The sequence below is a fragment of the Patiria miniata genome, unplaced genomic scaffold (assembly GCF_015706575.1).
Source record: "Patiria miniata isolate m_02_andy unplaced genomic scaffold, ASM1570657v1 HiC_scaffold_10, whole genome shotgun sequence".
Lineage (NCBI taxonomy): Eukaryota > Metazoa > Echinodermata > Asteroidea > Valvatida > Asterinidae > Patiria > Patiria miniata.
The window spans coordinates 4219780-4245945 of NW_024037048.1; the positions used below are offsets into that span (position 1 = coordinate 4219780).

General features: G+C 43.4%; 2 protein-coding genes across 2 annotated transcripts; both read left to right on the forward strand.

Moving 5' to 3' along the window:
- Positions 1-3060: 3060 nt before the first annotated feature.
- LOC119740251 lies at positions 3061-10429 on the forward strand. Its single transcript, XM_038215507.1, has 10 exons — positions 3061-3202; positions 3467-3748; positions 4813-5088; positions 5211-5519; positions 5973-6526; positions 6795-7393; positions 7588-7713; positions 7889-8047; positions 8216-9688; positions 9975-10429. Exons 1-10 carry the CDS (start codon positions 3153-3155, stop codon positions 10368-10370), a joined length of 4224 nt encoding a protein of 1407 aa, XP_038071435.1. The 5' UTR covers positions 3061-3152; the 3' UTR covers positions 10371-10429.
- Positions 10430-15590: 5161 nt separating this feature from the next.
- On the forward strand, positions 15591-24480 carry LOC119740259. Its single transcript, XM_038215519.1, has 10 exons — positions 15591-15732; positions 16006-16287; positions 17603-17878; positions 18001-18309; positions 18763-19076; positions 19350-19948; positions 20143-20268; positions 20444-20602; positions 20774-22234; positions 22522-24480. Exons 1-10 carry the CDS (start codon positions 15683-15685, stop codon positions 22915-22917), a joined length of 3972 nt encoding a protein of 1323 aa, XP_038071447.1. The 5' UTR covers positions 15591-15682; the 3' UTR covers positions 22918-24480.
- The last annotated feature ends 1686 nt before the right edge of the window (positions 24481-26166 follow it).

The window sequence follows — 26166 nt, forward strand, 5'->3', positions numbered from 1 at the left end:
CCCCCCCCCCCTTTTTTTCTTCGATTCAAAAGCAATTTGCCTATAAAATCTATATATTCTTTTAAATAAAGCACGACCCAACTAGTTTATAAAGACTTTTAGTGTAACATCTTGCAACTATGCCCACACCGACATAATTGTTGTATTCGTTTTCAGGAAAAGGGTAATAGAACCGATAAAATTCTGGAAAAAAGTATGAAAACCAAATCGATGTCCCTAGCGAATACGAAAGTTTGCTGTTTGATGAACAAATTAGATATCACATCACACTGCATTCCTTGATGAAGAAAAATCCTTTTGCATGATTTTTAATGCATGTAAAACTAAAGGTAGTTTCTAGGATTGGAAAGTCGCTGAATGGAGTTTAATGAGTTTACTTTGAACGCAATGCGCCAATATTTATCATTTGTATCGACAAGGGTGGATCCAGCCCAGTCTGCCCAGAACCATTTTCTTTTTGGGGGGGGGGGGCTGCAATTTGAAAAGCGAGAGTGGAGGGGCTGGGGAGCTGGACCTCATTCGACACACGGGGGCGTTCTTTTCCCTTTTTTTTATTAACACCATAGAGCTATATAGCTCTATGATTTTCGCATGCTCTATGGTTTACACGCATCTTTGGGCAAATTCCCGCATGTTTGGGCAAGTTCCCGCAAGAACGCGTGACTGCTATGCGCCCCTGATATAGACGTTAATCAAGCGTACGTAGACTGATCAGACAGTGCGCGGAACCGTCGACAACTTTGCCGATCGTCTGCGAGCTAGTTTACGTCTGTCTCAGTTAGTTGTCGACGACACTTTCAGATGAAATGTTTCCAGATGCTTGCGTTGCAGTTAGTCCAGTTTGCGTTTCACTTTGTGGTTCTTAAGTCAATCTGGAAACTGACGTTAGGCTATCCGTCATATCATCACACCAGTCAACAAATAATTGCAGTGGCGTAGCGGCACGGTCATTTTGATTGGGGGTAAATTTTGTTGAAAAGGGCTTTTACACATCCGGGGTAAAATGTAAGCGCGTTTTTTCCCCTGGACACTTGGCCTCCGTAAAATAAAAAAGCTGGGAGGGGGGAGGTGGGGGGGGGGGCTGGTACCATATGTCGGTGGAGGCGCTGTTCAAAACCCACCGTTATTCACACTGACGGACAATATGGGGCTATTCGGGGCGATATGTGCGTCAAATTAAACCAAAAAAGCACCCGAACGGCCGCTGCCACAAGGGGCACTTCTTAATAAAAAAGGACACTTCTACAAAAATACTGGAGGGGTAAGAGCAGGTGAAAAAAGGGTAGGCCTACTTCAATGGAAAATGGCAGGCTTCAGAAAGTATCCCCCCCCCCCCCCCCCCCCGCTGGCTACGCCTATGAATTGGGTACTTCATACTTCATCATGAAATATTTACTTGCTTTATAACTGCCTATCCCACCGGAGCGCTTCGGTAGCTCGATTGGTAAAGCGCTTTGAGACCCGTTGGTATAAACATGGTATAAAGGGCCATACAAGCACACTACGCGTGGCGAAAGACACTCATGTAGATTTTTAAAATTTTATGTGACAAATCAATTTCCAAAAATTATAACCCCAAAATGCAAAGCAAAACTCCCTAAACTAGAATACCCCCCCCCAAAAAAAAAAAACCTTGAAAAGACGAGTTAGACGACTCATAACAATATTTGTTTCCAGCTCTTTTATTCGGAACCCTGCGCTGTCTGAAGCTGAGCACGAAAATATAAGTAAATCCGCATCAACTGATCATACCGAAATACACTCCCGGCCGATAAGTCCCCCAAAACCTCCGCTGTGACTTCACAGCGATGGACCGGGAGAGTGACTTGTCACGTGCGAGGGCTTAACCAATAATAGGGAAAATTTGGACCGATTTTCATAGGAGTCGGATTTTCATAATAATGACAACGGTATGTGCAACGTGTGCAAGTACCATGCGATGAACTATGGAAGGCGACAAATACAAAAATGAACAGGAATTCAGAAAACGAATATAAAACAACTTTTCGAGACACAGCTAGTTTTACTAGTAAAATATTCACACTACAACCCTTGCATTGTTGTGCAAGATTAAGTTTTGAAGAATAAATACTTGATTAATTTAAAACTGTAGGACAACAAAATCAGGGAAAGTAGTTATTTATAGAGGAAAATACGTCTTTTTGAAGACACCGTACTATAGGTTTAGCTTATACCGGAGAGAAATTATAGAGGGCGCTGTGAAAACTTATGGAAGTTCAAAAGTGGATTCTTTTCTGCTAATGCGCCTATCAAATGGTTTCCCCCCCCCCCTCCCGCTGCGCCCCCCCCCCCCCCCCCCCCCTCCCGCTGCCTCAGGTCCGATGTCGGGATTTGGTCACGTTTTTCATGCCCCAGGGTAGGGATTATGGTCACTCAAATTACATTGTTAAAATTGGCGTACTACATAGAAAGGCAATCACTAGTGCGCCCCAGGCATGTATGTCGGGGCATGGTCGGGAGTTGTCACTTAAATTTTGCCCGAAGGGTGCGGATTTTGTCACTTCAAAAGTGACAATCCCCACGTCTTGGGTGGGGTAGCCCGGGGAGGGGTGGGGGAAACAATTGGTAGGCGCATAACACTCAGACTCCGGTTTGTTATTTGTATAATGCATTCTTTGCTAGAGTAGAGTTCCATGGTTGCTATTAGTTAATTGTCGATCTCCATCGACTAAAGGAGTGTTTGTTTGTCAGTGGTGTTAATTCAACGCTTCTTATTTCCCGTGTTAAAAGGCATCAACAAGTCCAAACTTTTATATTTGCGTGGGGGATCCGATTTTTCTGAGAAAAAAAGTTATCAAAATGAAATCAGTCTGAAGAGGCTGAAAGTAGGCGCGCAGCAATAACGATGGGGGAGGGGGAAATTAGGGGGTGATTCTACCCCGCGTGGCCATGTTGGCACTTGGCCAAAAATCAAGCCTTGCACACTCTTTAGATCCAAATCCCACATTTGAGCCTTTGTGACGTCACAGTGACGTGCGCGCAAACTTGGAATGTATCAGCGACATCTGCCGCGTCTTGGCAACTTTATGTTAGTTTGTGTTTGTGTTTCGATCAGTGAACACGGTTTTTTGCTTTGGTGCGTTTTCGGATGCTCAAAAGTGACGATTTGACGGAGAATATAGCGATTCAGGATGTACAACTACGCAAGCGCGTACGCAGCAGCCTTTTCGGAAAGTTACAAGTAAGTAACTTTTAAATACAAACAAATACAAACATTTTCTGTTCAAAGAATTTCTGTTTTTTAGAACCATTCTCTTAGTTGAGAAATTATTTGAACATGGTGTTTCCGCAAACCTTTCATTATTTAAACCTAAATGCATTTCAATGAAAAAGAATCAATCTGAATGCATTTCAATGAAAATATTTTTCCAAGTGAAACAAGGCGAGAGACCTTTTGCTGATCATTGCGAAGTTATTATTTTTGTTCTTGGGTTTGATCATTCAGAAAGGCGTGTGACTCGAATCCCATGACGGCAGGCGGCGGGCAGCACTACGGCACCTGCGGTCCCTACGGTTCTGCCACCGTCCGAGGACGGTGTCCGCACACGGCTCGTGTCGACGGGAGCGAGAATCCATGGGGAGGTGACACCCGCCCAAGATCACGGAATGCCGGTCAGCTCATGACTGGCTCCCGGTGGGTGTCCCCAAGTGGATATGTCCATCGCCAGATTGATTCCGCTAAGGATGAGCGGAATCTCAAGCCACCCTTACAAGGCCCTCAAGCTAGGTGAGTCTTACTCAAATCTGAACCACCCCCCCCCCTAAAAAAATTTGAATAAACAAAGCCCAACGAGAAACTGTCCTCATTTCCCAATGTGAAACAGAGAACTGTAAAGCAACCCCTAATTCCAATCAACATTGAAGGAATTTATATTTTGGGGTTGGGGGTGGGAGGTGGGGGAAATCTGTAATTACATTAGAAGAAAAAAAAGTTCACAGAAACACGATGGCTGGCGCGGAATCAACAAACCTGCTGACAACACTGATAACTTCTGTCATTAGGTAAGATATACTGTCGACCGTCTAATTTCATCTGGATATGTAACGTACCGCTTAATGGGTTTTTTTTTCATTCTTTGCCGTTGATGTTTCTTTTCCTCGAAATCTATTCATAGTTTCACTTCACCATTTTTCTATTTACCGCAAATTCCCGACTTCATCAAACGCATTAAGTTAGTTCATTTATAATAAAGATTGGAGTGGACCTTATCCAATATACCGGATCTGGTGGTGGGTGGCGGAGATGAGTGGTTGCACACCCCACCGTTCAGCCGCTGCAAAAATGTTGTGATACTATTAAAAATGGAGCCAAAAATAATTAAATTATACTCAAAGTTTCAAAATTTATTCTCAAATTGCCTTAGAACGGAGAGAGCGCATTCCCCCGAAGGGGCACGACTTCACTCCAATATTGACCTTCGTCTGCATGCGTTTCCTGAAACTTTCATTTATCCTTTGATACTGTCTGTCCAAATTTAAATCAAAAGATACTTGAACTGTGCCCGGAGAATGTGTTGACTGCAGTTTTGCAGGAAACGAACGCAAATTGAGTCCCCCAAACAAGAGGCTAACCTATTGGGCATTGAAGGAATTTTGAATGTTTCTGTTGAGGCTGAATATTTTAATCACGAACATTGCCCAGCGATTGGAGACAAAATTTGTATTGATAGCTGCCAACATATAAAAACCTAAAACCTGACTTCTGCAAAACTGGGCATACGGAATACAAACCCATCAGTAATATCCTGATGAATATCGATTTTGATCTTGTTGTTTAATTTGATCATTCAGAAAGGCGTGCAACTCGGATCCCTCGGCGGGAGGCAGCGGGCAGCGCTACGACAACTGCGGTCCCCGTTCTGCCACCGTCCAAGGACTGTGTCCGCACTCGGCTCGTGTCGAGAGCGGGAATCCACGGGGAGGTGACACCCGCCCAAGATCACGGAATGCCGGTCAGCCCATGACTGGCTCCCAGCGGGTGTCCCCAAGTGGATATGTCCATCGCCAGATTGATTCCGCTAAGGATGAGCGGAATCTCAAGCCACCCTTACAAGGCCCTCAAGCTAGGTGAGTCTTATTCAAATCTGCCCCCCCCCTAAAAAAAAATAGCAGAAACACTCCTCATTTCGCAAAGTGTTAAACAGTTCAGGTTTGCCGGAAACAAACACAAATTTATTTCCACAACTCAGGAGGCTTTCCCCCCTTCGGCGTCTTCCTCAACGCAACAAGGTTCGACCTCTGAACATCGACGGTCTCTTGTTGACGTCAGAGGCACGCCCACCCTGCCCCAGTGACTCGGCCCGCAGCTACGCCATGTTCAATGCCTCTTCGCAAATCTCCAATACCACCCAGAGATCAGGCAACTTGGTCGTAGCCGGGCAGTCCCGTAAGCTGGCGAACATCACCAGCGACAGGACGAGCTCGAGTCACCCAGAAGACGACATTGACAGGCCGCCGTCTGTCGTCGTAGGACAGGCATTTGTCCCGACAACATCAAGGTGAATGTCATCATTTTCTGTAGGGAAATGTTCCACAACAATATGTTTGACAATAATGCATTACAGCACCGAAAGTAGACTGTTACTGGCCTGTTGCTTTGCCATTAAGTTAAAGGTGGCATATTTTCATCAAGTCCCAACATTGTTGCATTGCTTACTCATGATTATCCCCTCTCCACATGTGTGTCTCATGGAAATTGTGTGTGCTGTCAGGTGGGCTGACTGTCTGAATTTATGTCCGTGGGCCGAAATCGGATCGTCAGTCAGTGAGATGGTTGTTGTTAGATAACAAGTTTGTCAACCTCTCTTCGTTAAATTGCTTCTCATTAGACTTCGAGCATCTCAATTCAAAGGGATCGGAATGCAGGAAAAGAAACAGGCAGACAGGGTCGTGCCTTTGCGTATCATCCATAATAAGAAATGACCGCCACCTATATAACTTTCTTCCCTAAGGTCCAAGCGAACGTGGAAAACGAGACTTCGATCTCTCTTTGCTCCTCGGAGTCGTGGGACCAAGACCACCGTTCAGCCTTTCGTTACACCACAAGGGCAATCGGAAGGTCAAGTCAGCCGACCTAGGTCACTCGAAGAAGACCACAGTGACCCAGGTCAAGTCAACCGACCCAGGTCACTCAAAGAAGACCACAGTGACCCAGGTCAAGTCAGTCAACCTAGGTCACTGAAAGAAGACCACAGTGACCCAGGTCAAGTCAGTCGACCGAGGTCACTCAAAGAAGACCACAGTGACCCAGGTCAAGTCAGTCAACCTAGGTCACTGAAAGAAGACCACAGTGACCCAGGTCAAGTCAGTCGACCGAGGTCACTCAAAGAAGACCACAGTGACCCAGGTCAAGTCAGTCGACCTATGCCACTCAAAGAAGACCACAGTGACCCAGGTCAAGTCAACCGATCTAGGTCACTCAAAGAAGACCACAGTGACCCAGGTCACCAGAGCCACACCAGCGCTCTGATGAAGAATCGAGAAGCGAAGGGATTTGGAGGAGATGGTAAGTTATATCTATCTGGCAAAATGCATGGTTTGTCTGTAACAACATCATCATCTGAATTATTAATAATAAAAAAATTGTCCAGTTGATTTATGGCAGGTGCATTGCTTGTAATTCATGTTCTTGGACCTTTGAATTTCAAAATGAAAAGCCATTGTGAAAAATAACATTACCCTGAACAATTCTTTGAAATGTTTACAATTAGAAAAAGAAAACATTCCTTATAGGAAACAAATGTGTCCTACTGGCCAATTGCTTTATTCTCCAGCATTAAGTATAAAGATGCATCATCGGCAATGCAGCGCTGCCATGGCAACAAGACCAGCCTCGTACAGCAACCAGCCCCTCCCGATCCCAGGAACACCTCAATTTGACTGGGACCGTCTCCAGTCAAGCTCCCACCCTGCTCCAAGAAGTGACAATCTGATCACATCACAGAAGCAGAAGGAGGTTACGAGCCTCGTCGCCAACTACGGTGACGGGTCACTCCCAGCTTCAACTCCTAGGAATGCTTCCTTTCGCAATTCCTCGGTTTGCAACTTGCCTTCATTTCCATCTCAGAGGCAAGGAGCAAAGATGCGGGATAAGATATCATCAGATGAGGAAGTAGCAATCCCTAATGCAGATCCTCTGACGTCGATCTCACGTGGTGATGGCAAGCCTCACGAAGAGGGAAGAGAAAGTGGAGACCATGGTGGTGGTTGGGAATCGATCTCAATTCCAGTGTCTCCATCTCCATCTCATCAATCTGTCTCCTCCACATCCAGGAATTCCTCTCCGTCTCAGAATGTAGGATCAGAGACGGATGTTGAAGACTTCATCTACAATGTTGATGGAGAAAGCTCATCGGTATCATCTATGAGCGATGTAAGCGTTGTCAGTGTCCCATCACAATATTAACTCGCTACATCTACCTGGAAGTTACGAATTTGATAAAATAAATACTCACGTTGACTTCCTTTAATTTATATCTCGATGTTAAAATTGTAAGTCCTGGCAGTAAGGAAATGTTTCATTGTTCTGGCGAACATTTAGAATATCCCGTCCCCCTTTATCCACAGTCTTCATGGGCAATGCCAAATTCAGAAGCTGATGTGGATGTTGACTCTTTTGATGAGGAGACAATTGCAGACAAAAGCAGACAAAGGTTTACAAAATTACCACCGCTTCGTCAGCAGCGACTCGCTGTGAGTATAATAAACATCGTACATCATCCATACTTTAAAGTTTTTCAGAGTTGAGTTTGACCTCTTAATCTTTCTTTCCTATTGCTTAATTAACTCCATATAAATCTTACGTTGTCTCCATGGTGCATGTTTGAAGTAATCGTTTCAGTTTTCGTTGTTTTGGTTGGCTTTGCAGCTCAAGATAGCCCCGGCATTTGCTTTAAAAACATCTTATCCGGAGGACTTTGCTCATTGGCTGACGGTTGTGCTAAGTTGTATTGAGCGAAGGGATGTGATGCGACGGATGCAACTTGCTTCCAACTACAAGACACCGTTCACAAGAAAGGAGGCTTGGGTAAGTCGATACTCATTACTTCTGCGAAGTGATTTTAAACCTCATGATTTCTTGGAACCTGAGGAAGGACCGGGTCTGAGATTATTTTAGGAATGGTCAGAATAAACTATTAAAAAATATTTCGAAATTTTGAAATATTTTAAATGGTCTGTATGTTTTTTCCAACAGGAAATTCATGCCAACGCCGCAAAAGCCAAAGACATAATGCGTCAATTGAACCAAATCATCTCATTATCGACGAAGGACGAAGAGTCGAGTATTGAGAGTTTGCAATTAGCCTCTCCTGCAAATCCTGTCAAGAAAGACTCGGAAATCGAGGGGGACAGAAGAACATCAAATGCAACACCACAGTTCCCGAAGGACGCCTGGAGTTCTAGAGAGGTAGCATCTTCAAAAGATTCCGAATCGTCTGCATCCATAACTGCAAAGACAAAGTTCGAAACTACTTTGAAGGAACACAAAGAAAAAGTTGAAAAGAGCGACTCAGATCAAGAAGAGGTAACGCCAGCTGAATGTCCAGAGTCTTCAATTTCAAAGCTCTCTGAGATGATGTCTACTGAAAGTAAACCATGGGATGTTGTCAACAAGGCATCCCCATGTGCACATCTACCCACAATCTCGAAGAAGTCATCTTCGAATGACGCATCAAGAGCAGCGTCCCATGCTCAGAAGGACATCTTAAGTCTCGCAGAGGCCGCTTCTGAAAATGGCGCAGAATATACTTCATCTATAAATGCACAGAAATACATAGTGTATGCCCAAACAGAAATGGAAGAAACTCCAAGAAAACCCCAAAAGACTGAGAAGAGCGACTCAGATCGACCATCTGGAAGTCCAGTGTCTTTACTGCCAAAACTTTCTAATAAGACTCCCACTTCAGCTTCATTAGGAAAAGTTGTCAACAAGGCATCATTTGAAGAAAATTACCATTCGCCACAACGGAAAATCTCGAAGAATTCGTCATTGAAGGATGCGGCTACAACTGATAACACATCAAGCACAGCTAATGCTTCTTCTACGAACCCTCAAGTAACACAAAGTCCTCAGGAAGGACTACCAGAACTCACAGCCTATCCCTCAATCGATCCTAGCGAGTTGGAGTTCATTATGTCTGACAACGGAAAAGAAGTGGCGCTTGGGTCGGGTTCTTGTGGTGGAGTCCTACTGATGCGTCATAAAGGAGACAACACCCTCCTTGCTGTCAAGGTGCTGGTTAAAAACTTCTCTTTCTTGCAGCACGAGGTGGCAGCCATGCATGCGGTGAGAAACTGTCTCTTCTTCCCCAAATTTGTAGGAGTCATCGACTACTGCTCTTACGCCCAAGAGCTCGTAGGCGGTGTTGGCAGAAACACGGCTTACGACTTCCGCAAGGCGCTGCACGACGATCTCTTGAACGCGTTAGAGTGGCTACACGTCTGCCGTGATGTCACGAAGGGACTCAAGGCTTTGCATACTGCTGGCTGGCTTCACTGCGACCTACACTGCGGCAATGCTATGGTGTGTCCCAATCCACCAGGCTCTGATGTGGCTTGGCGCGGCAAGATCATCGACCTGGGAAACGCCCTGCAGATTTCGAATCCAGGCCCAGTCACGATCCTTGATGATGAGCAACAGAAGAAGCTCTACGAACTTGCCAAGCAGGTACGAACGAAACCAAGAGAATTAACACGCCATCATCTTTTAAACCCAGTCCATTTCTTGGATGCTTTCTCCTTCCTTTCCCAACTTTTAAACTACTGAGATTAAGATTTCTTTACTTCAGTTTTAAAACAAAAAATATATAATTTTGTGCAGCTGAATATGAAGTGCAAAGAACAACACAATAGATTATTGCAGTCTGCATTCTAATCAATTGAGCAATGTTATTCTTGCCCGATGTAAAAGCTTAGACTAAAGTCATTTTACTTTCTCACACATTGACTTCCAGTGTGCCCCCGAGATTCTGGAAGGCAGAGACACATTCACCGAGAAGTCCGACATCTACAGTCTCGGCAATCTCTTCGTGGATGTAGCCAGTGACGCAAACATCCCCCACGGTCTCCGTCTGCTAGGCGAGTTCTGCATGAGACGAAGTTCTGATGCTCGCCCAACACTGGATGCCATCTCGGGGAAACTAGACGATTTCATCTCGGAGATGATGCAGGCTGAGCAACAGCCTTCCAGCCCGTCTCCTATTCCTCCTTCCTCATCCTCTCCTTCTCCTAATCTTCGTTGCCATCTCATCGCGGAGACGGTGCAGGCTCAGCAGCAGCCTTCTAGCCCGTCTCCTATTCCTCCTTCCCCATCATCTCCTTCTCCTAAAATGCGTTGCCGTCTTTGTTAGTTTATCAAATCCGAAATCGCACAGAAAGAGTAGAGAAGACCGGCCGCGTCCTAATCGGATGTTTTAGACTACGATTACAGAGCAGTACATGATCATGAGTAGTGGAAGGCTGGAAGTATGCAAACCGTAGTCTAAAACAACCGATTTGGACGCGGCGTTAGGGCCGTGTTTCACACGAAGGAATTCACAGGCAAATTGTTCCAGGCAAGAAAAGGACAGAACAAAAATGTCATTCCCTACAATACTCTGAGGTATTCTTTGACAGCTAAAGTTCTCCATTCCTCCTAGTGTTTCTTGCATTTAGTTGTCGCTCAGTTGCCGATGAGAATTGCTTTGTTATTGGCCCTTACACACCAGAGAACTTTATCACGATGTAACCATTTTGTCTAGTTTCCAGCAGCAAGACATTGAGAAATCACTGCGGCCACTTGCGTACAGAATAGTCACCAGACAGTGATTATTTTTCTCTGTAGATCTGTTTGGTCATTTGGATCAGTTGTAAGAACATTGAGAACATGATTAAGACTATAATTATCATGCGCTGCTAACGTTCCAGTACGCTGTATTTTGGTAAAAATAATAAGCTTTTAAACTTGAAAAATATCTGAAATATGAAAATATCTGCTTATTGAACCACAGATTTGCTGTTCAACTGATCCAAAGAGAGTACTGCTAAAGTTTACTGTTTCTGTGCGATTTTTGACAACCATTTATTCTGTTAATTATTATCTGAGATGTGGCTCACTCAAATATGGTATTAAAAAAAACTGATCTAAAAATCTTGAAAACAAACCATCAGTTCAATTTTGCTTCATATTCAAATCCTCCGATTTGAATATATTTTGTTTTCACACACTTATAGAGGTGAGGGTTAAGACCAGTACTCCGTTTGTTCAAGTGTTAGTTTTTGTGGGTGTCCTAACAACCTCGTTAACATAGCTTTCGAGCTCCAATACGAGGTTGACCTTTGACACCCGCAATGACGTCACCTTTTTCAAGTCCGGAGTTCTGGTCTTATTTTCAGTCCAAACATGACATGCGCTGATTTTTCTTCATTCAATTTCATTCTCTATTAATTGAGTCATATCCTATGGATCCCTTATTTTTTTATATTTTACGATGGACCACTTTTTTTCACGAGTGAAGGTAGCTTAATTTTGAAATCACAGTTTGAATAATTGCAGTAACATCAGTTACTAACACAACCATTGACCTCAGGTATGCATGTAGTCAGTTTGAAGACAAATAATGGAAATACATACACATTGTCATTCATATAAATAGGTATGTAACACAAGTTCAATCCTAACTTTAGCTTTGATGCAATTTTTTTTCACAGCAAAAAGAAATCCTCTGCATTCTTCTTTCCAGCATAATGTATTTGGTTTTTATAATAAATGGTGTTGGTTAGTACTATCAGAATATTACTGATGCTTATAGATATTGGTACTCCCGGGTATCTATCACATTCTTTTATGACACTATGAAACTCTAGAACGCTGATACATAGCACAGAATGAAACAATATGTGACATCAAGCTGGCTTATTCTGTACATTAAAGGGAATATACATCATTTGCTTTTGCTGTAATTTTCAGAAATGGATGGAATTGGGGGGTTGGAAATATATAGCAAATATAGTTACACTAACTTTTTTGAGGTTTTGGGTTCGAAAATGCTATAAAAACCAAGAAAAACAATCATTTTCCTGTAGTCTGGTTCCCTGACTCCATATAAGAAGAAACAGAGCAGTTTACATACATTGGGGAATTGTAAGGTCAGGGAACCAGTCTAGCTGGCTTGTACCCGTTCATAGGTGTGTAATCGATTGCAAACAAGTGCGATGGTCAATTGGGGCCAGTATTTGAAAAAAAAAGCCAGTTTTTTCCAACGCTGGTCGGCCGACCAGCGTTGGAAATTGATACAAAAATACCACTTTTCTTGAAAATGACAGTATACCAGGTGCCATGATTTTACAGGATGCTTTACACTGTCATTCACTAACAGTCCAGCAAGGTATTTTAAAATGATTTGGTAGTTTTATTTTTTGATGTTTGCAAATGTTGTATTTTCCCTTTAATGGCAAATGAGAATTGACAAATAAATCATGCCAGAACGAAAAATTGTGTTTTCTGGTCTTTTTTTTTCAAGTTGTGACATTTACTTCAAAATTATAATGTCCTCCATTGCCTTACAGCAAAACCACCCTTTCACGCAACTGGCGGGGGCGGGGCGGGGGGGGGGGTTTCTTCGAATTTTTTATGGTTTTTTTTTTTAAACTATGAAGCCGAATTATTTAAACATTTCAAAGGATTTCCGGAACAAATACAAGAAACCAGAGATCCTTTATAAACAATGTGAGTTGGAAACAGTTTAACAAGTCAGAAATATAGGTTGATAGTGTGACATTTGGCACTGATCGATATAGCGCAGCGTGATTTTCCGCGGAGTCCCCCAGGGGCAGTGCGCGCAGCAGACGGTCAACATCGCAGGCCGTGCTGGCGCGCGGCTGGTACCGCCACCGTGTTTCAATGATATTTTGTAAATAGGCCCTCAGTTTTCATCATTTTAGTTAATTTTCAGCCCTAACAATGTGTTGTTATTTTGGGTTTCTCTTTTGCCTGTCGTTATTTCCGTTAAAGATTTAAAAGTGTTTTTAGGTCATGTATAGGTTTTCCCGGTCATTTTAACACTTGTATCACACGAATTCCCTATATCGATACTTTAATTTCGTCCCCGATAATGTATTCCCCTCCATTTTTAAGATGGCTGCTGAATGTAAATAATTATCCAGGGGGCGAGTCGGTCGGGGGGGGGGGGCAGTCAGCTAGGACGGGAGTTGGCGAGGGGACAAGTCGGCTAGGGGGCGAGTCGGTCAGGGGCCGAGTTTGTACAGGGTCGAGACGGTCAGGGGGCGAGTCAGTCAGGGGGCGAGTCGGTAAGGGGCGAGTCGGTCAGGGGGCAAGTAAAGGGGCAAGTCGGTCAGGGGACAAGTCGGTAAGGGGCGAGCCAGGGGGCGAGTTGACCTACAATCCTATTGTTGACCAATGGTTAACCATAGTTCGATGTTGGTTCACTATCGGCTATTTGGAACCACACGCACTACGTACAGCAGGGAGCCAGGACCCAGTAATTTTGTGATGACATTTTGACCAGCATTTGACTCGAGACGTTCGCACGTTGCTATTAGTGCACAGGCGTAAATTACGTCCACTAGTCGACAAATAGTCCTTGCCCGAATTTGCTCATTGTTGATATTCAAGGATCCGCAGATGGCAAAAGGACGAGTAACATCACTAAAAAAATTCATCTTCACCCCTCAACTCATCTTTGATCGAAGATAATTTGTTTATCAGGAATCAACTCCATGGGTAATTCAAACAAAAGAAACATCCATTTAAGAAAGGCACGGAACAATCTTTTTATTCATAAACGATTATGTAACCACTTAATTTTACAACACAGCTTGATTGTACAAACCTGGTGTAAAATTCACTACATGTATTGTACTTTTTGGTTGGCATAGTCCATGATCACACTATCAACTGTTAAACTAAGTTAAACACAAATAACCGGAAAGCCTTATTTTGGTCATCTCCACAAAATCACCAATCGTCATTTTTCACAAAGAGCCAAATTTAGTGCACGGAGATATAGGAAATTTGCCTCCTAGTGAAAAATGATGAAATGTCATCAATTTCCCCAGCACCCCCCCCCCCCTACAAAAGAAAAACAACGTTTAGACTAACCTACATCAGTGTATGGCACTGTTTCAACATAGAAACCAACATGAACTGCTGTTTCAGTTTTAAGACAGTAACGCCTTGTGCACTTCTTCATGAACTTCACAAAAAAAATGATGACAAGTGCTTTAGAATATTTACAATAAACACAGAATTACGTATCTAGACAAATTTCTGATTAGCAGGCAGCACTTAGGCTCTTGAGGGCCTTCCACACTAGGGACCAGTGTGGCTTGGAAATACATGTAGTGGCTTTAATATTAAATCACCATTGCGTTGGATAATTTTACAAGGCCCACACACCTATATCTCAATTTTGTGATGTGACATGCACATTGCCAGTAATGTGCCCGATAAAATAACCACACAAACTGACGATTTAACGAGTGAATTTTTCTGAGCCGCGCAAATACCCCGAATGGTCCCTATTGGCTAAAATCCCCATGTTGGACCAGGATCCAACACAGAAATTTCTGCAACCCATTTCACGCCAGCAAGAATCCAACACTGCTTCTACACGGGTCCGGCGCTATACGCAGGTTAATTCCAACCATGGTTGGGACCAGGGTTGAGTGGTTCTACCCCGGGGTAGAAAATAAACAATTTACAGTCGACCCGTGTACACACTGCTGTAAGTGTGAATGATGAGAGTTGCATAACTACATTCGATTATTTCGGTTTGTAAAAAATATGGGTGGAAGCCGTGCACAGGACTGTGAGCTTGTAGTTCCGTTCAATTTGGATGAAATTGGGGCCCTTAAAGCGCTCTATTTTGCAATGGAGTGTAGGCATCGTTTTTCAAAATGGCGATGGGCTTCAGGACTATTTTCAGGGGTGATCATCTTCGGATGGAAATAACTCCTAAAAGTCATCAGTTGACCCCCAAAAAACTGAAAAGAAAATGAAAGATGATGAAATAAGCTTTAATTAGATGTGTGTCTCGAAACCTTGGAGAGTTGTGAGTATTTTTCCCGAATTTCTGAAGTGGGAGCATTTACCATTGGGGTCTATGGAAGTTTATTTACTGGTCTGTAACCCTAACAGACTACGTTTGGTTATTTGTATAATGCATTCTTTGCCAGTGTAGAGTGTCATGGTAGCAATAAGTTAATTAGGTTTGATCTCCATCGACTTAACAATCAACGTTTCTTATTTCCCGTGTGAAAAGGCATCAACAAGTCCAAACTTTTATATGTGCGTGGGGGATCCGATTTTTCTGAGAAAAAAAGTTATCAAAATGAAATCAGTCTGAAAAGGCTAAAAGTAGGCGCGCAGCAATAACGGTGGGGGAGGTGGAAATTAGGGGGTGATTCTACCCCGCGTGGCCATGTTGGCACTTGGCCAAAAATCAAGCCTTGCACACGCTTTAGATCCAAATCCCACATTTGAGCTTTTGTGACGTCACAGTGACGTGCGCGCAAACTTGGAATGTATCGGTGACATCTGCCGCGTCTTGGCAACTTTATGTTAGTTTGTGTTTGTGTTTCGATCAGTGAACACGGTTTTTTGCTTTGGTGCGTTTTCGGATGCTCAAAAGTGACGATTTGACGGAGAATATAGCGATTCAGGATGTACAACTACGCAAGCGCGTACGCAGCAGCCTTTTCGGAAAGTTACAAGTAAGTAACTTTTAAATAAAAACAAATAAAAACATTTTCTGTTCAAAGAATTTCAATGGAAAGAGTTTTTTAGAACCATTCTCTTAGTTGAGAAATTATTTGAACATGGTGTTTCCGCAAACCTTTCATTATTTAAACCTAAATGCATTTCAATGAAAAAGAATCAATCTGAATGCATTTCAATGAAAATATTTTTCAAAGTGAAACAAGGCGATAGACCTTTTGCTGATCATTGCGAAGTTATTACTTTTGTTCTTGGGTTTGATCATTCAGAAAGGCGTGTGACTCGAATCCCATGACGGCAGGCGGCGGGCAGCACTACGGCACCTGCGGTCCCTACGGTTCTGCCACCATCCGAGGACGGTGTCCGCACACGGCTCGTGTCAACGGGAGCGAGAATCCACGGGGAGGTGACACCCGCCCAAGATCACGGAATGCCGGTCAGCTCATGACTGGCTCCCGGTGGGTGTCCCCAAGTGGATATGTCCATCGCCAGATTGATTCCGCTAAGGATGAGCGGAATCTCAAGCCACCCTTACAAGGCCCCCAAGTTAGGTGAGTCTTATTCAAATCTGAACCCCCCCCCCTAAAAAAATAGAATAAACAAAGCCCAACGAGAAACTTTTCTCATTTCCCAATGTGAAAAAGAGAACTCTGTAGCAACTCCTTATTCCAATCAACATAAAAGGAATTTATATTTTGGGGGTCTGGGTGGGGGCAAAGATCTGTAAGTCCTTTAAAAATAATAATAAAAGTAAACAGAAACACGATGGCTGGCGTGGAATCAACAAACTTGCTGACAACACTGGTAACTTCTTTCATTTTGGTAAAATATATATTGTCGATCGTCTAACTTCATCTGAAATTTCATCGTCTAATTTCAGCTAAATGAGTCGTTTGTCGGGAATGTTTATTTACAGGCCAAAATAGGACCACTTCATCACATCACTTCATCACATCTCTTGGTGTTCCAACTTTCATAATTTTTGAGCTAAAGATGGTATCAGCATGCGGTTTTCACAGCAGTAATGCTGAGATTGTGATCTTTTCAATTCTGTAATAAAAAAACTTTTTGACCAGGGTCGACAAACGACTCATGTAGCTTGATCGCATCACATTTGTAGCCTACCGCTCAATGTTTTTTTTTTATTCATTCTTTGCCGTTGATGTTTTTTTCCTCGAAACCTGTTCATATAGTTTCACTTCACCATTTTTCTATTTACAAGTCCGACTTCATCAAAAGCATTAAGTTAGTTCATTTATAATAAAGATTGGAGTGGACCTTATCCAGTATACCGCATCTGGTGGTAGGTGGCGGAGATGAGTGGTTGCACACCCTTCCGATCAGCCGCTGCAAAAAATGTTGTGATACTATTAAAATGGGGCCAAAATAATTAAATTATACTCAAAGTTCCTAAATTTATTCTCAAATTGCCTTAGAATGGAGAGAGCGCATTCCCCCGAAGGGGCACGACTTCACTCAAATATCGACCTTCGTCTGCATGCGTTTCCTGAAACTTTCATTTATCCTTTGATATACTGTCTGTCCAAATTTAAATCACAAGATACTTGAACTCTGCCCTGAGAATGTGTTGACTGCAGTTTTGCAGGAAACGCACGCAAATTGATTCCCCAAACAGGAGGCTGTAACCTATTGGGCATTGAAGGAATTTTGAATGTTTCTGTTGAAGCTGAATATTTTAATCACGAAAATTGCCCAGCGATTGGAGACAAAATTTGTATTGATAGCTGCCAACATATAGAAACCTAAAACCTGTCTACTGCAAAACTGGGCATACGGAATACAAACCCATCAGTAATATCCTGATCAATATCGATTTTGATCTTGTTGTTTAATTTGATCATTCAGAAAGGCGTGCGACTCGGATCCCTCGGCGAGAGGCAGCGGGCAGCGCTACGACAACTGCGGTCCCCGTTCTGCCACCGTCCAAGGACTGTGTCCGCACTCGGCTCGTGTCGAGAGCGGGAATCCACGTGGAGGTGACACCCGCCCAAGATCACGGAATGCCGGTCAGCCCATGACTGGCTCCCAGCGGATGTCCCAAAGTGGATATGTCCATCGCCAGATTGATTCCGCTAAGGATGAGCGGAATCTCAAGCCACCCTTACAAGGCCCTCAAGCTAGGTGAGTCTTATTCAAATCTGCCCCCCCCCCTAAAAAAAAATAGCAGAACACTGCTCATTTTGCAAAGTGTTAAACAGTTCAGGTTTGCCGGAAACAAACACAAATTTATTTCCACAACTCAGGAGGCTTTCCCCCCTTCGGCGTCTTCCTCAACGCAACAAGGTTCGACCTCTGAACATCGACGGTCTCTTGTTGACGTCAGAAGCACGCCCACCCTGCCCCAGTGACTCGGCCCGCAGCTACGCCATGTTCAATGCCTCTTCGCAAATCTCCAATACCACCCAGAGATCAGGCAATTTGGTCGTAGCCGGGCAGTCCCGTAAGCTGGCGAACATCACCAGCGACAGGACGAGCTCGAGTCCCCCAGAAGACGACATTGACAGGCCGCCGTCTGTCGTCGTTGGACAGGCATTTGTCCCGACAACATCAAGGTGAATGTCATCATTTTCTGTAGGGAAATGTTCCACAACAATATGTTCGACAATAATGCATTACTGCACCGAAGGTAGACTGTTACTGGCCTGTTGCTTTGCCATTAAGTTAAAAGTGGCATATTTTCATCAAGTCCCAACATTGTTGCATTGCTTACTCATGATTATCCCCTCTCCACATGTGTGTCTCTTGGAAATTGTGTGTGCTGTCAGGTGGGCTGACTGTCTGAATTTATGTCCGTGGGCCGAAATCGGACCGTCAGTCAGTGAGATGGTTGTTGTTAGATAACACGTTTGTCAACCTCTCTTCGTTAAATTGCTTCTCATTAGACTTCGAGCATGTCAATTCAAAGGGATCGGAATGCAGGAAAAGAAACAGGCAGACAGGGTCGTGCCTTTGCGTATCATCCATAATAAGAAATGACCGCCACCTATATAACTTTCTTCCCCAAGGTCCAAGCGAACGTGGAAAACAAGACTTCGATCTCTCTTTGCTCCTCGGAGTCGCGGGACCAAGACCACCGTTCAGCCTTTCGTTACACCACAAGGGCAATCGGAAGGTCAAGTCAGTCGACCTAGGTTACTCGAAGAAGACCACAGTGATCCAGGTCAAGTCAACCGACCCAGGTCACTCAAAGAAGACCACAGTGACCCAGGTCAAGTCAGTCGACCTAGGTCACTCAAAGAAGACCACAGTGACCCAGGTCACCAGAGCCACACCAGCGCTCTGATGAAGAATCGAGAAGCGAAGGAATTTGGAGGAGATGGTAAGTTATATCTATCTGGCAAAATGCATGGTTTGTCTGTAACAACATCATCATCTGAATTAATTAATAAAAAAAAATTGTCCAGTTGATTTATGGCAGGTACATTGCTTGTAATTCATGTCCTTGGACCTTTGAATTTCAAAATGAAAAGCCATTGCATTGTGAAAAATAACATTACCCTGAACAATTCTTTGAAATGTTTACAATTAGAAAAAGAAAACATTCCTTATAGGAAACAAATGTGTCCTACTGACCAATTGCTTTATTCTCCAGCATTAACTATAAAGATGCATCATCGGCAATGCAGCGCTGCCATGGCAACAAGACCAGCCTCGTACAGCAACCAGCCCCTCCCGATCCCAGGAACACCTCAATTTGACTGGGACCGTCTCCAGTCAAGCTCCCACCCTGCTCCAAGAAGTGACAATCTGATCACATCACAGAAGCAGAAGGAGGTTACGGGCCTCGTCGCCAACTACGGTGACGGGTCACTCCCAGTTTCAGCTCCTAGGAATGCTTCCTTTCGCAATTCCTCGGTTTGCGACTTGCCTTCATTTCCATCTCAGGGGCAAGGAGCAAAGATGCGGGATAAGATATCATCAGATGAGGAAGTAACAATCCCTAATGCAGATCCTCTGACGTCGATCTCACGTGGCGATGGCAAGCCTCACGAAGAGGGAAGAGAAAGTGGAGACCATGGTTGTGGTTGGGAATCGATCTCAGTTCCAGTGTCTCCATCTCCATCTCATCAATCTGTCTCCTCCTCATCCAAGAATTCCTCTCCGTCTCAGAATGTAGGATCAGAGACGGATGTTGAAGACTTCATCTACAATGTTGATGGAGAAAGCTCATCGGTATCATCTATGAGCGATGTAAGCATTGTCAGTGTCCCATCACAATATTAACTCGCTACATCTACCTGGAAGTTACGAATTTGATAAAATAAATACTCACGTTGACTTCCATTAATTTATATCTCGATGTTAAAATTGTAAGTGCTGGCAGTAAGGAAATGTTTCATCGTTCTGGCGAACATTTAGAATATCCCGTCCCCCTTTATCCACAGTCTTCATGGGCAATGCCAAATTCAGAAGCTGATGCGGATGTTGACTCTTTTGATGAGGAGACAATTGCAGACAAAAGCAGACAAAGGTTTACAGAATTACCACCGCTTCGTCAGCAGCGACTCGCTGTGAGTATAATAAACATCGTACATCATCCATACTTCAAAGTTTTTCAGAGTTGAGTTTGACCTCTTAATCTTTCTTTCCTATTGCTTAATTAACTCCATATAAATCTTACGTTGTCTCCATGGTGCATGTTTGAAGCAATCGTTTCAGTTTTCGTTGTTTTGGTTGGTTTTGCAGCTCAAGATGGCCCCGGCATTTGCTTTAAAAACATCTTATCCGGAGGACTTTGCTCATTGGCTGACGGTTGTGCTGAGTTGTATTGAGCGAAGGGATGTGATGCGACGGATGCAACTTGCTTCCAACTACAAGACACCGTTCACAAGAAAGGAGGCTTGGGTAGGTTGATACTCATTACTTCTGCGAAGTGATTTTAAACCTCATGATTTCTTGGAACCTGAGGAAGGACCGGGTCTGAGTTTATTTCAGGAATGGTCAGAATAAACTATTACAAAAAAACATTTCGAAATTTTGAAGTATTTTAAATAGTCTGTATGTTTTTCCCAACAGGAAATTCATGCCAACGCCGCAAAAGCCAAAGACATAATGCGTCAATTGAACCAAATCATCTCATTATCGACAAAGGACGAAGAGTCGAGTATTGAGAGTTTGCAATTAGCCTCTCCTGCAAATCCTGTCAAGAAAGACTCAGAAATCGAGGGGGACAGAAGAACATCAAGTGCAACACCACAGGTCCCGAAGGACGCCTGGAGTTCTAGACAGGTAGCATCTTCAAAAGATTCCGAATCGTCTGCATCCATAACTCCAAAGACAAAGTTCGAAACTACTTTGAAGGAACACAAAGAAAAAGTTGAAAAGAGCGACTCAGATCAAGAAGAGGTAACGCCAGCTGAATGTCCAGAGTCTTCAATTTCAAAGCTCTCTGAGATGATGTCTACTGAAAGTAAACCATGGGATGTTGTCAACAAGGCATCCCCATGTGCACATCTACCCACAATCTCGAAGAAGTCATCTTCGAACGACTGCGCATCAAGAGCAGCGTCCCATGCTCAGAAGGACACCTTAAGTCTCGAAAAAGGCGCAGAATATACTTCATCCATGAATGCAAAGAAATACATAGTGTATGCCCAAAAAGAAATGGACGAAATTGCAAGAAAACCCGAAGAGACTGAGAAGAGCGACTCAGATCGACCATCTGGAAGTCCAGCGTCTTTACTGCCAAAACTTTCTGATAAGACTCCCACTTCAGCTTCATCAGGAGTAGTTGTCAACAAGGTATCAGTTGAAGAAAATTACCATTCGCCACAACCGAAAATCTCAAAGAATTCATCTTGGAAGGATGTGGCTACAACTGATAACACATCAAGCACAGCTAATGCTTCTTCTAAGAACCCTCAAGCAACACAAAGTCCTCAGGAAGGACTACTAGAACTCACAGCCTATCCCTCAATCGATCCTAGCGAGTTGGAGTTCATTATGTCTGACAACGGAAAAGAAGTGGCGCTTGGGTCGGGTTCTTGTGGTGGAGTCCTACTGATGCGTCATAAAGCAGACAATACTCTCCTTGCTGTCAAGGTGCTGGTTAAAAACTTCTCTTTCTTGCAGCACGAGGTGGCAGCCATGCATGCGGTGAGAAACTGTCCCTTCTTCCCCAAATTTGTAGGAGTCATCGACTACTGCTCTTACGCCCAAGAGCTCGTAGGTGGTGTTGGCAGAAACACGGCTTACGACTTCCGCAAGGCGCTGCACGACGATCTCTTGAACGCGTTAGAGTGGCTACACGTCTGCCGTGATGTCACGAAGGGACTCAAGGCTTTGCATACTGCTGGCTGGCTTCACTGCGACCTACACTGCGGCAATGCTATGGTGTGTCCCAATCCACCAGGCTCTGATGTGGCTTGGCGCGGCAAGATCATCGACCTGGGAAACGCCCTGCAGATTTCGAATCCAGGCCCAGTCACGATCCTTGATGATGAGCAACAGAAGAAGCTCTACGAACTTGCCAAGCAGGTACGAACGAAACCAAGAGAATTAACACGCCATCATCTTTTAAACCCAGTCCATTTCTTGGATGCTTTCTTCTTCCTTTCCCAACTTTTAAACTCACTGAGATTAAGATTTCTTTACTTCAGTTTTAAAACACAAAATGTATAATTTTGTGCAGCTGAATATGAAGTGCAAAGAACAATACAATAGACTATTGCAGTCTGCATTCTAATCAATTGAGCAATGTTATTCTTGCCCGATGTAAAAGCTTAGACTAAAGTCATTTTACTTTCTCACACATTGACTTCAAGTGTGCCCCCGAGATTCTGGAAGGCAGAGACACATTCACCGAAAAATCCGACATCTACAGTCTCGGCAATCTCTTCGTGGATGTAGCCAGTGACGCAAATATCCCCCACGGTCTCCGTCTACTAGGCGAGTTCTGCATGAGACGAAGTTCTGATGCTCGCCCAACACTGGATGCCATCTCGGGGAAACTAGACGATTTCATCTCGGAGATGATGCAGGCTGAGCAACAGCCTTCCAGCCCGTCTCCTATTCCTCCTCCCTCATCCTCTCCTTCTCCTAATCTTCGTTGCCATCTCATCGCGGAGATGGTGCAGGCTGAGCAGCAGCCTTCAAGCCCCTCTCGTATTCCTCCTTCCCCATCATCGCCTTCTCCTAAAATGCGTTGCCGTCTTTGTTAGTTTATCAAATCCAAAATCGCACAGAAAGAGTAGAGAAGACCGGCCGCGTCCTAATCGGATGTTTTGACTACGATTACAAAGCAGTACATGAGTAGTGGAAGGCTGGAAGCATGCAAACCGTAGTCTAAAACAACCGATTTGGACGCGGCGCTAGGGCCGTGTGTTAACACGAAGGAACTCAAAGGCAAATTGTTCCAGGCAAGAAAAGGACAGAACAAAAATTTCTTTCCCTACAATACTCTGAGGTATTCTTTGACAGCTAATGTTCTCCATTCCTCCTAGTGTTTCTTGCATTTAGTTGTCTCTCAGTTGCCGATGAGAATTGCTTTGTTATTGGCCCTTATACACCAGAGAACTTTATCACGATGTAGCCCTTTTGTCTAGTTTCCAGCAGCAAGACATTGAGAAATCACTGCGGCCACTTGCGTACAGAATAGTCACCAGACAGTGATTATTTTTCTCTGTAGATCTGTTTGGTCATTTGGATCAGTTGTAAGAACATTGAGAACATGATTAAGACTATAATTATCATGCGCTGCTAACGTTCCAGTACGCTGTATTTTGGTAAATATAATAAGCTTTTAAACTTGAAAAATATCTGAAATATGAAAATATCTGCCTTTTGAACCACAGATTTGCTGCTAAACTGATCCAAAGAGAGTACTGCCAAAGTTTACTGTTTCTGTGCGATTTTTGACAACCATTTATTCTGTTAACTAATATCTGAGATGTGGCTTATTCAAATATGGTATTAAAAAAAAACTGATCTAAAAATCTTGAAAACAAACCATCAATTCAATTTTGCTTCATATTCAAATCCTCCAATTTGAATATGATTTTTTCACACACTTATAGAGGTGAGGGTTAAGACCAGTACTCCGTTTGTTAAAGTGTTAGTTTTTGTGGGTGTCCTAACGACCTCGTTAACATAGCTTTCGAGCTCCAATACGAGGTTGACCTTTGACACCCGCAATGACGTCACCTTTTTCAAGTCCGGAGTTCTGGTCTTATTTTCAGCCCAAACATGACATGCACTGATTTTTCTTCATTCAATTTCATTCTCTATTAATTGAGTCATATCCTATGGATCCCTTATTTTTGTATATTTCACGATGGGCCACTTTTTCACGAGTGAAGGTAGCATAATTTTGAAATCACAGTTTGAATAATTGTAGTAACATCAGTTACTAACACAACCATTGACCTCAGGTATACATGTGGTCAGTTTGAAGACAAATAATGGAAATACATACACATTGTCATTCATATAAGTAGGTATGTAACACAAGTTAAAACCTAACTTTTTAGCTTTGATGCAGATTTTTTTTCACAGCAAAAAGAAATTCTTTGCATTCTTCTTTCCAGCATAATGTATTTGGTTTTTATAATAGATGGTGTTGGTCAGTACTATCAGAATATTACTGATACCTATAGATATTGGTACTCCCGGGTATTTATCACATTCTTGTATGACACTATGAAGCTCTAGAACGCTGATACCTAGCACAGAATGAAACAATATGTGACATCAAGCTGGTTTATTCTGTAAATTAATGGCAAATGAGAATTAACAAATAAATCATGCTAAAACGAAAAATCGTGTTTTCTGGTCTTTTTTTCAAGTCGTGAAATCTACTTCAAAATTATAATGTCCTCCATTGCCTTACAGCAAAACCACCCTTTCATGCAACTGGCGGGGGCAGGAAGGGGGCGGGGCGGGGTTTCTTTGAATTTTTTTTTGTTATTATTTTTGTTTTCTCTTTTGCCTGTCGTTATTTCCGTGAAAGATTTGAAGTGTTTGAAGATCATATATTTAAAGAATAAGAAAAATATTAGTAAAGTTATTTGTTTGGGCTGGGACAACTTGAAAACGATGCCCTTCCTATCTCCCTTCTAATTTTTTTTTTGGGGGGGGATGGGGGCTTTTAAAAAATTATCATTAAATATCTGTCCAATTAATAAAGACAATCAATCCAGGACCGGCGCTTATAGGCCAAAAAAAAAAAATGTTAGCGTCCCCACCCGCTTCCTTTTTGGAGGTCGCCTCCTTTTTTTTTGATAAAAAATGCTACATTTTAAATAGTGACATCATTTGGGCCTCTTTATCTGTCGCATCTAATCCATATAAAGCTGGTATGTCATTTCCTGAGTCCAGGTGGCTGCCATTACAAAAAAAAGCTGGCATTTAAATAATTTGGTTCCACCGCGGGCAATGTATTCCCCTCCATTTTTACGATGGCTGCTGAATGTGCATAACTATCCAGGGGGCGAGTCGGTCGGGGGGCGAGTTAGCTAGGAGGGGAGTTGGCAAGGGCGCAAGTCGGCTAGGGGACGAGTCGGTCAGGGGCCGTATTGTAAGGGACGAGACGGTCAGGGGGCGAGTCAGTCAGGGGGCTATTCAGTCAGGGGGCGAGTCGGTCGGTATGGGGCAAGATGGTAAGGGGCGAGTCGGCCGGGGGCGAGTCGGTCAGGGGCAAGTCGGCCAAGGGGCAAGTCAGCCAGGGGTCGAGTTGACCTACAATCCCATTGTTGACCAATGGTTAACCATAGTTCGACGATGGTTGATTACGTTAGTCGACTATTTGGAACCACACGCACTACGTACAGCAGGGAGCCAGGACCCAGTAGTTTTGTGATGACATTTTGACCAGCATTGACTCGAGACGTTCGCACCTTGCTGTTAGTGCGCAGGCGCAAGTTACGTCACAAATCAACCACTAATCGACAAATGGTCCTTGCCCGAATTTGCTCATTGTTGATTATCAAGGATCCATAAATGGCAAAGGGACGAGTAACATCACAAAAAAATTCATCTTCACCCCTCAACTCATGTTTGATGGAAGATAATTTGTTTATGAGGAATCAACTCCATGGGTAATTCAAACAAAAGACACCTCCATTTAAGAAAGGCACGGAACAATCTCTTTATTCATAAACGATTATGTAACCACTTAATTTTACAACACAGCTTGGTTGTATAAACCTGGTGTAAAATTCACTACTTTTTGGTTGGCATAGTCCATGATCAAACTATCAACTGTTAAAAATCACCAATATTTAATACAAATAACAGTAAACCAAGTCAAACACAAATAACCGGAGAGCCTTATTTTGGTCATCTCCACAAAATCACAAATCGTCAGTTTTCACAAAGAGCCAAATTTAGTGTACGGTGAAATAGGAAAATTTGCCTCCTAGTGAAAACTGATGAAGTGTCAGCAATTTACCCAGCGCGCCCCCCCCCCCCTT

Coding starts and splice junctions, on each gene's coding strand:
- LOC119740251 (XM_038215507.1), top strand. CDS start 3,153: ATGTACAACTACGCAAGCGCGTACGCAGCAGCCTTTTCGGAAAGTTAC. Junction 7,714..7,888: donor TTCGTCAGCAGCGACTCGCT/GTGAGTATAATA, acceptor TTGGCTTTGCAG/CTCAAGATAGCCCCGGCATT. Junction 9,689..9,974: donor TCTACGAACTTGCCAAGCAG/GTACGAACGAAA, acceptor ATTGACTTCCAG/TGTGCCCCCGAGATTCTGGA.
- LOC119740259 (XM_038215519.1), top strand. CDS start 15,683: ATGTACAACTACGCAAGCGCGTACGCAGCAGCCTTTTCGGAAAGTTAC. Junction 18,310..18,762: donor TTTGTCCCGACAACATCAAG/GTGAATGTCATC, acceptor TTCTTCCCCAAG/GTCCAAGCGAACGTGGAAAA. Junction 22,235..22,521: donor TCTACGAACTTGCCAAGCAG/GTACGAACGAAA, acceptor ATTGACTTCAAG/TGTGCCCCCGAGATTCTGGA.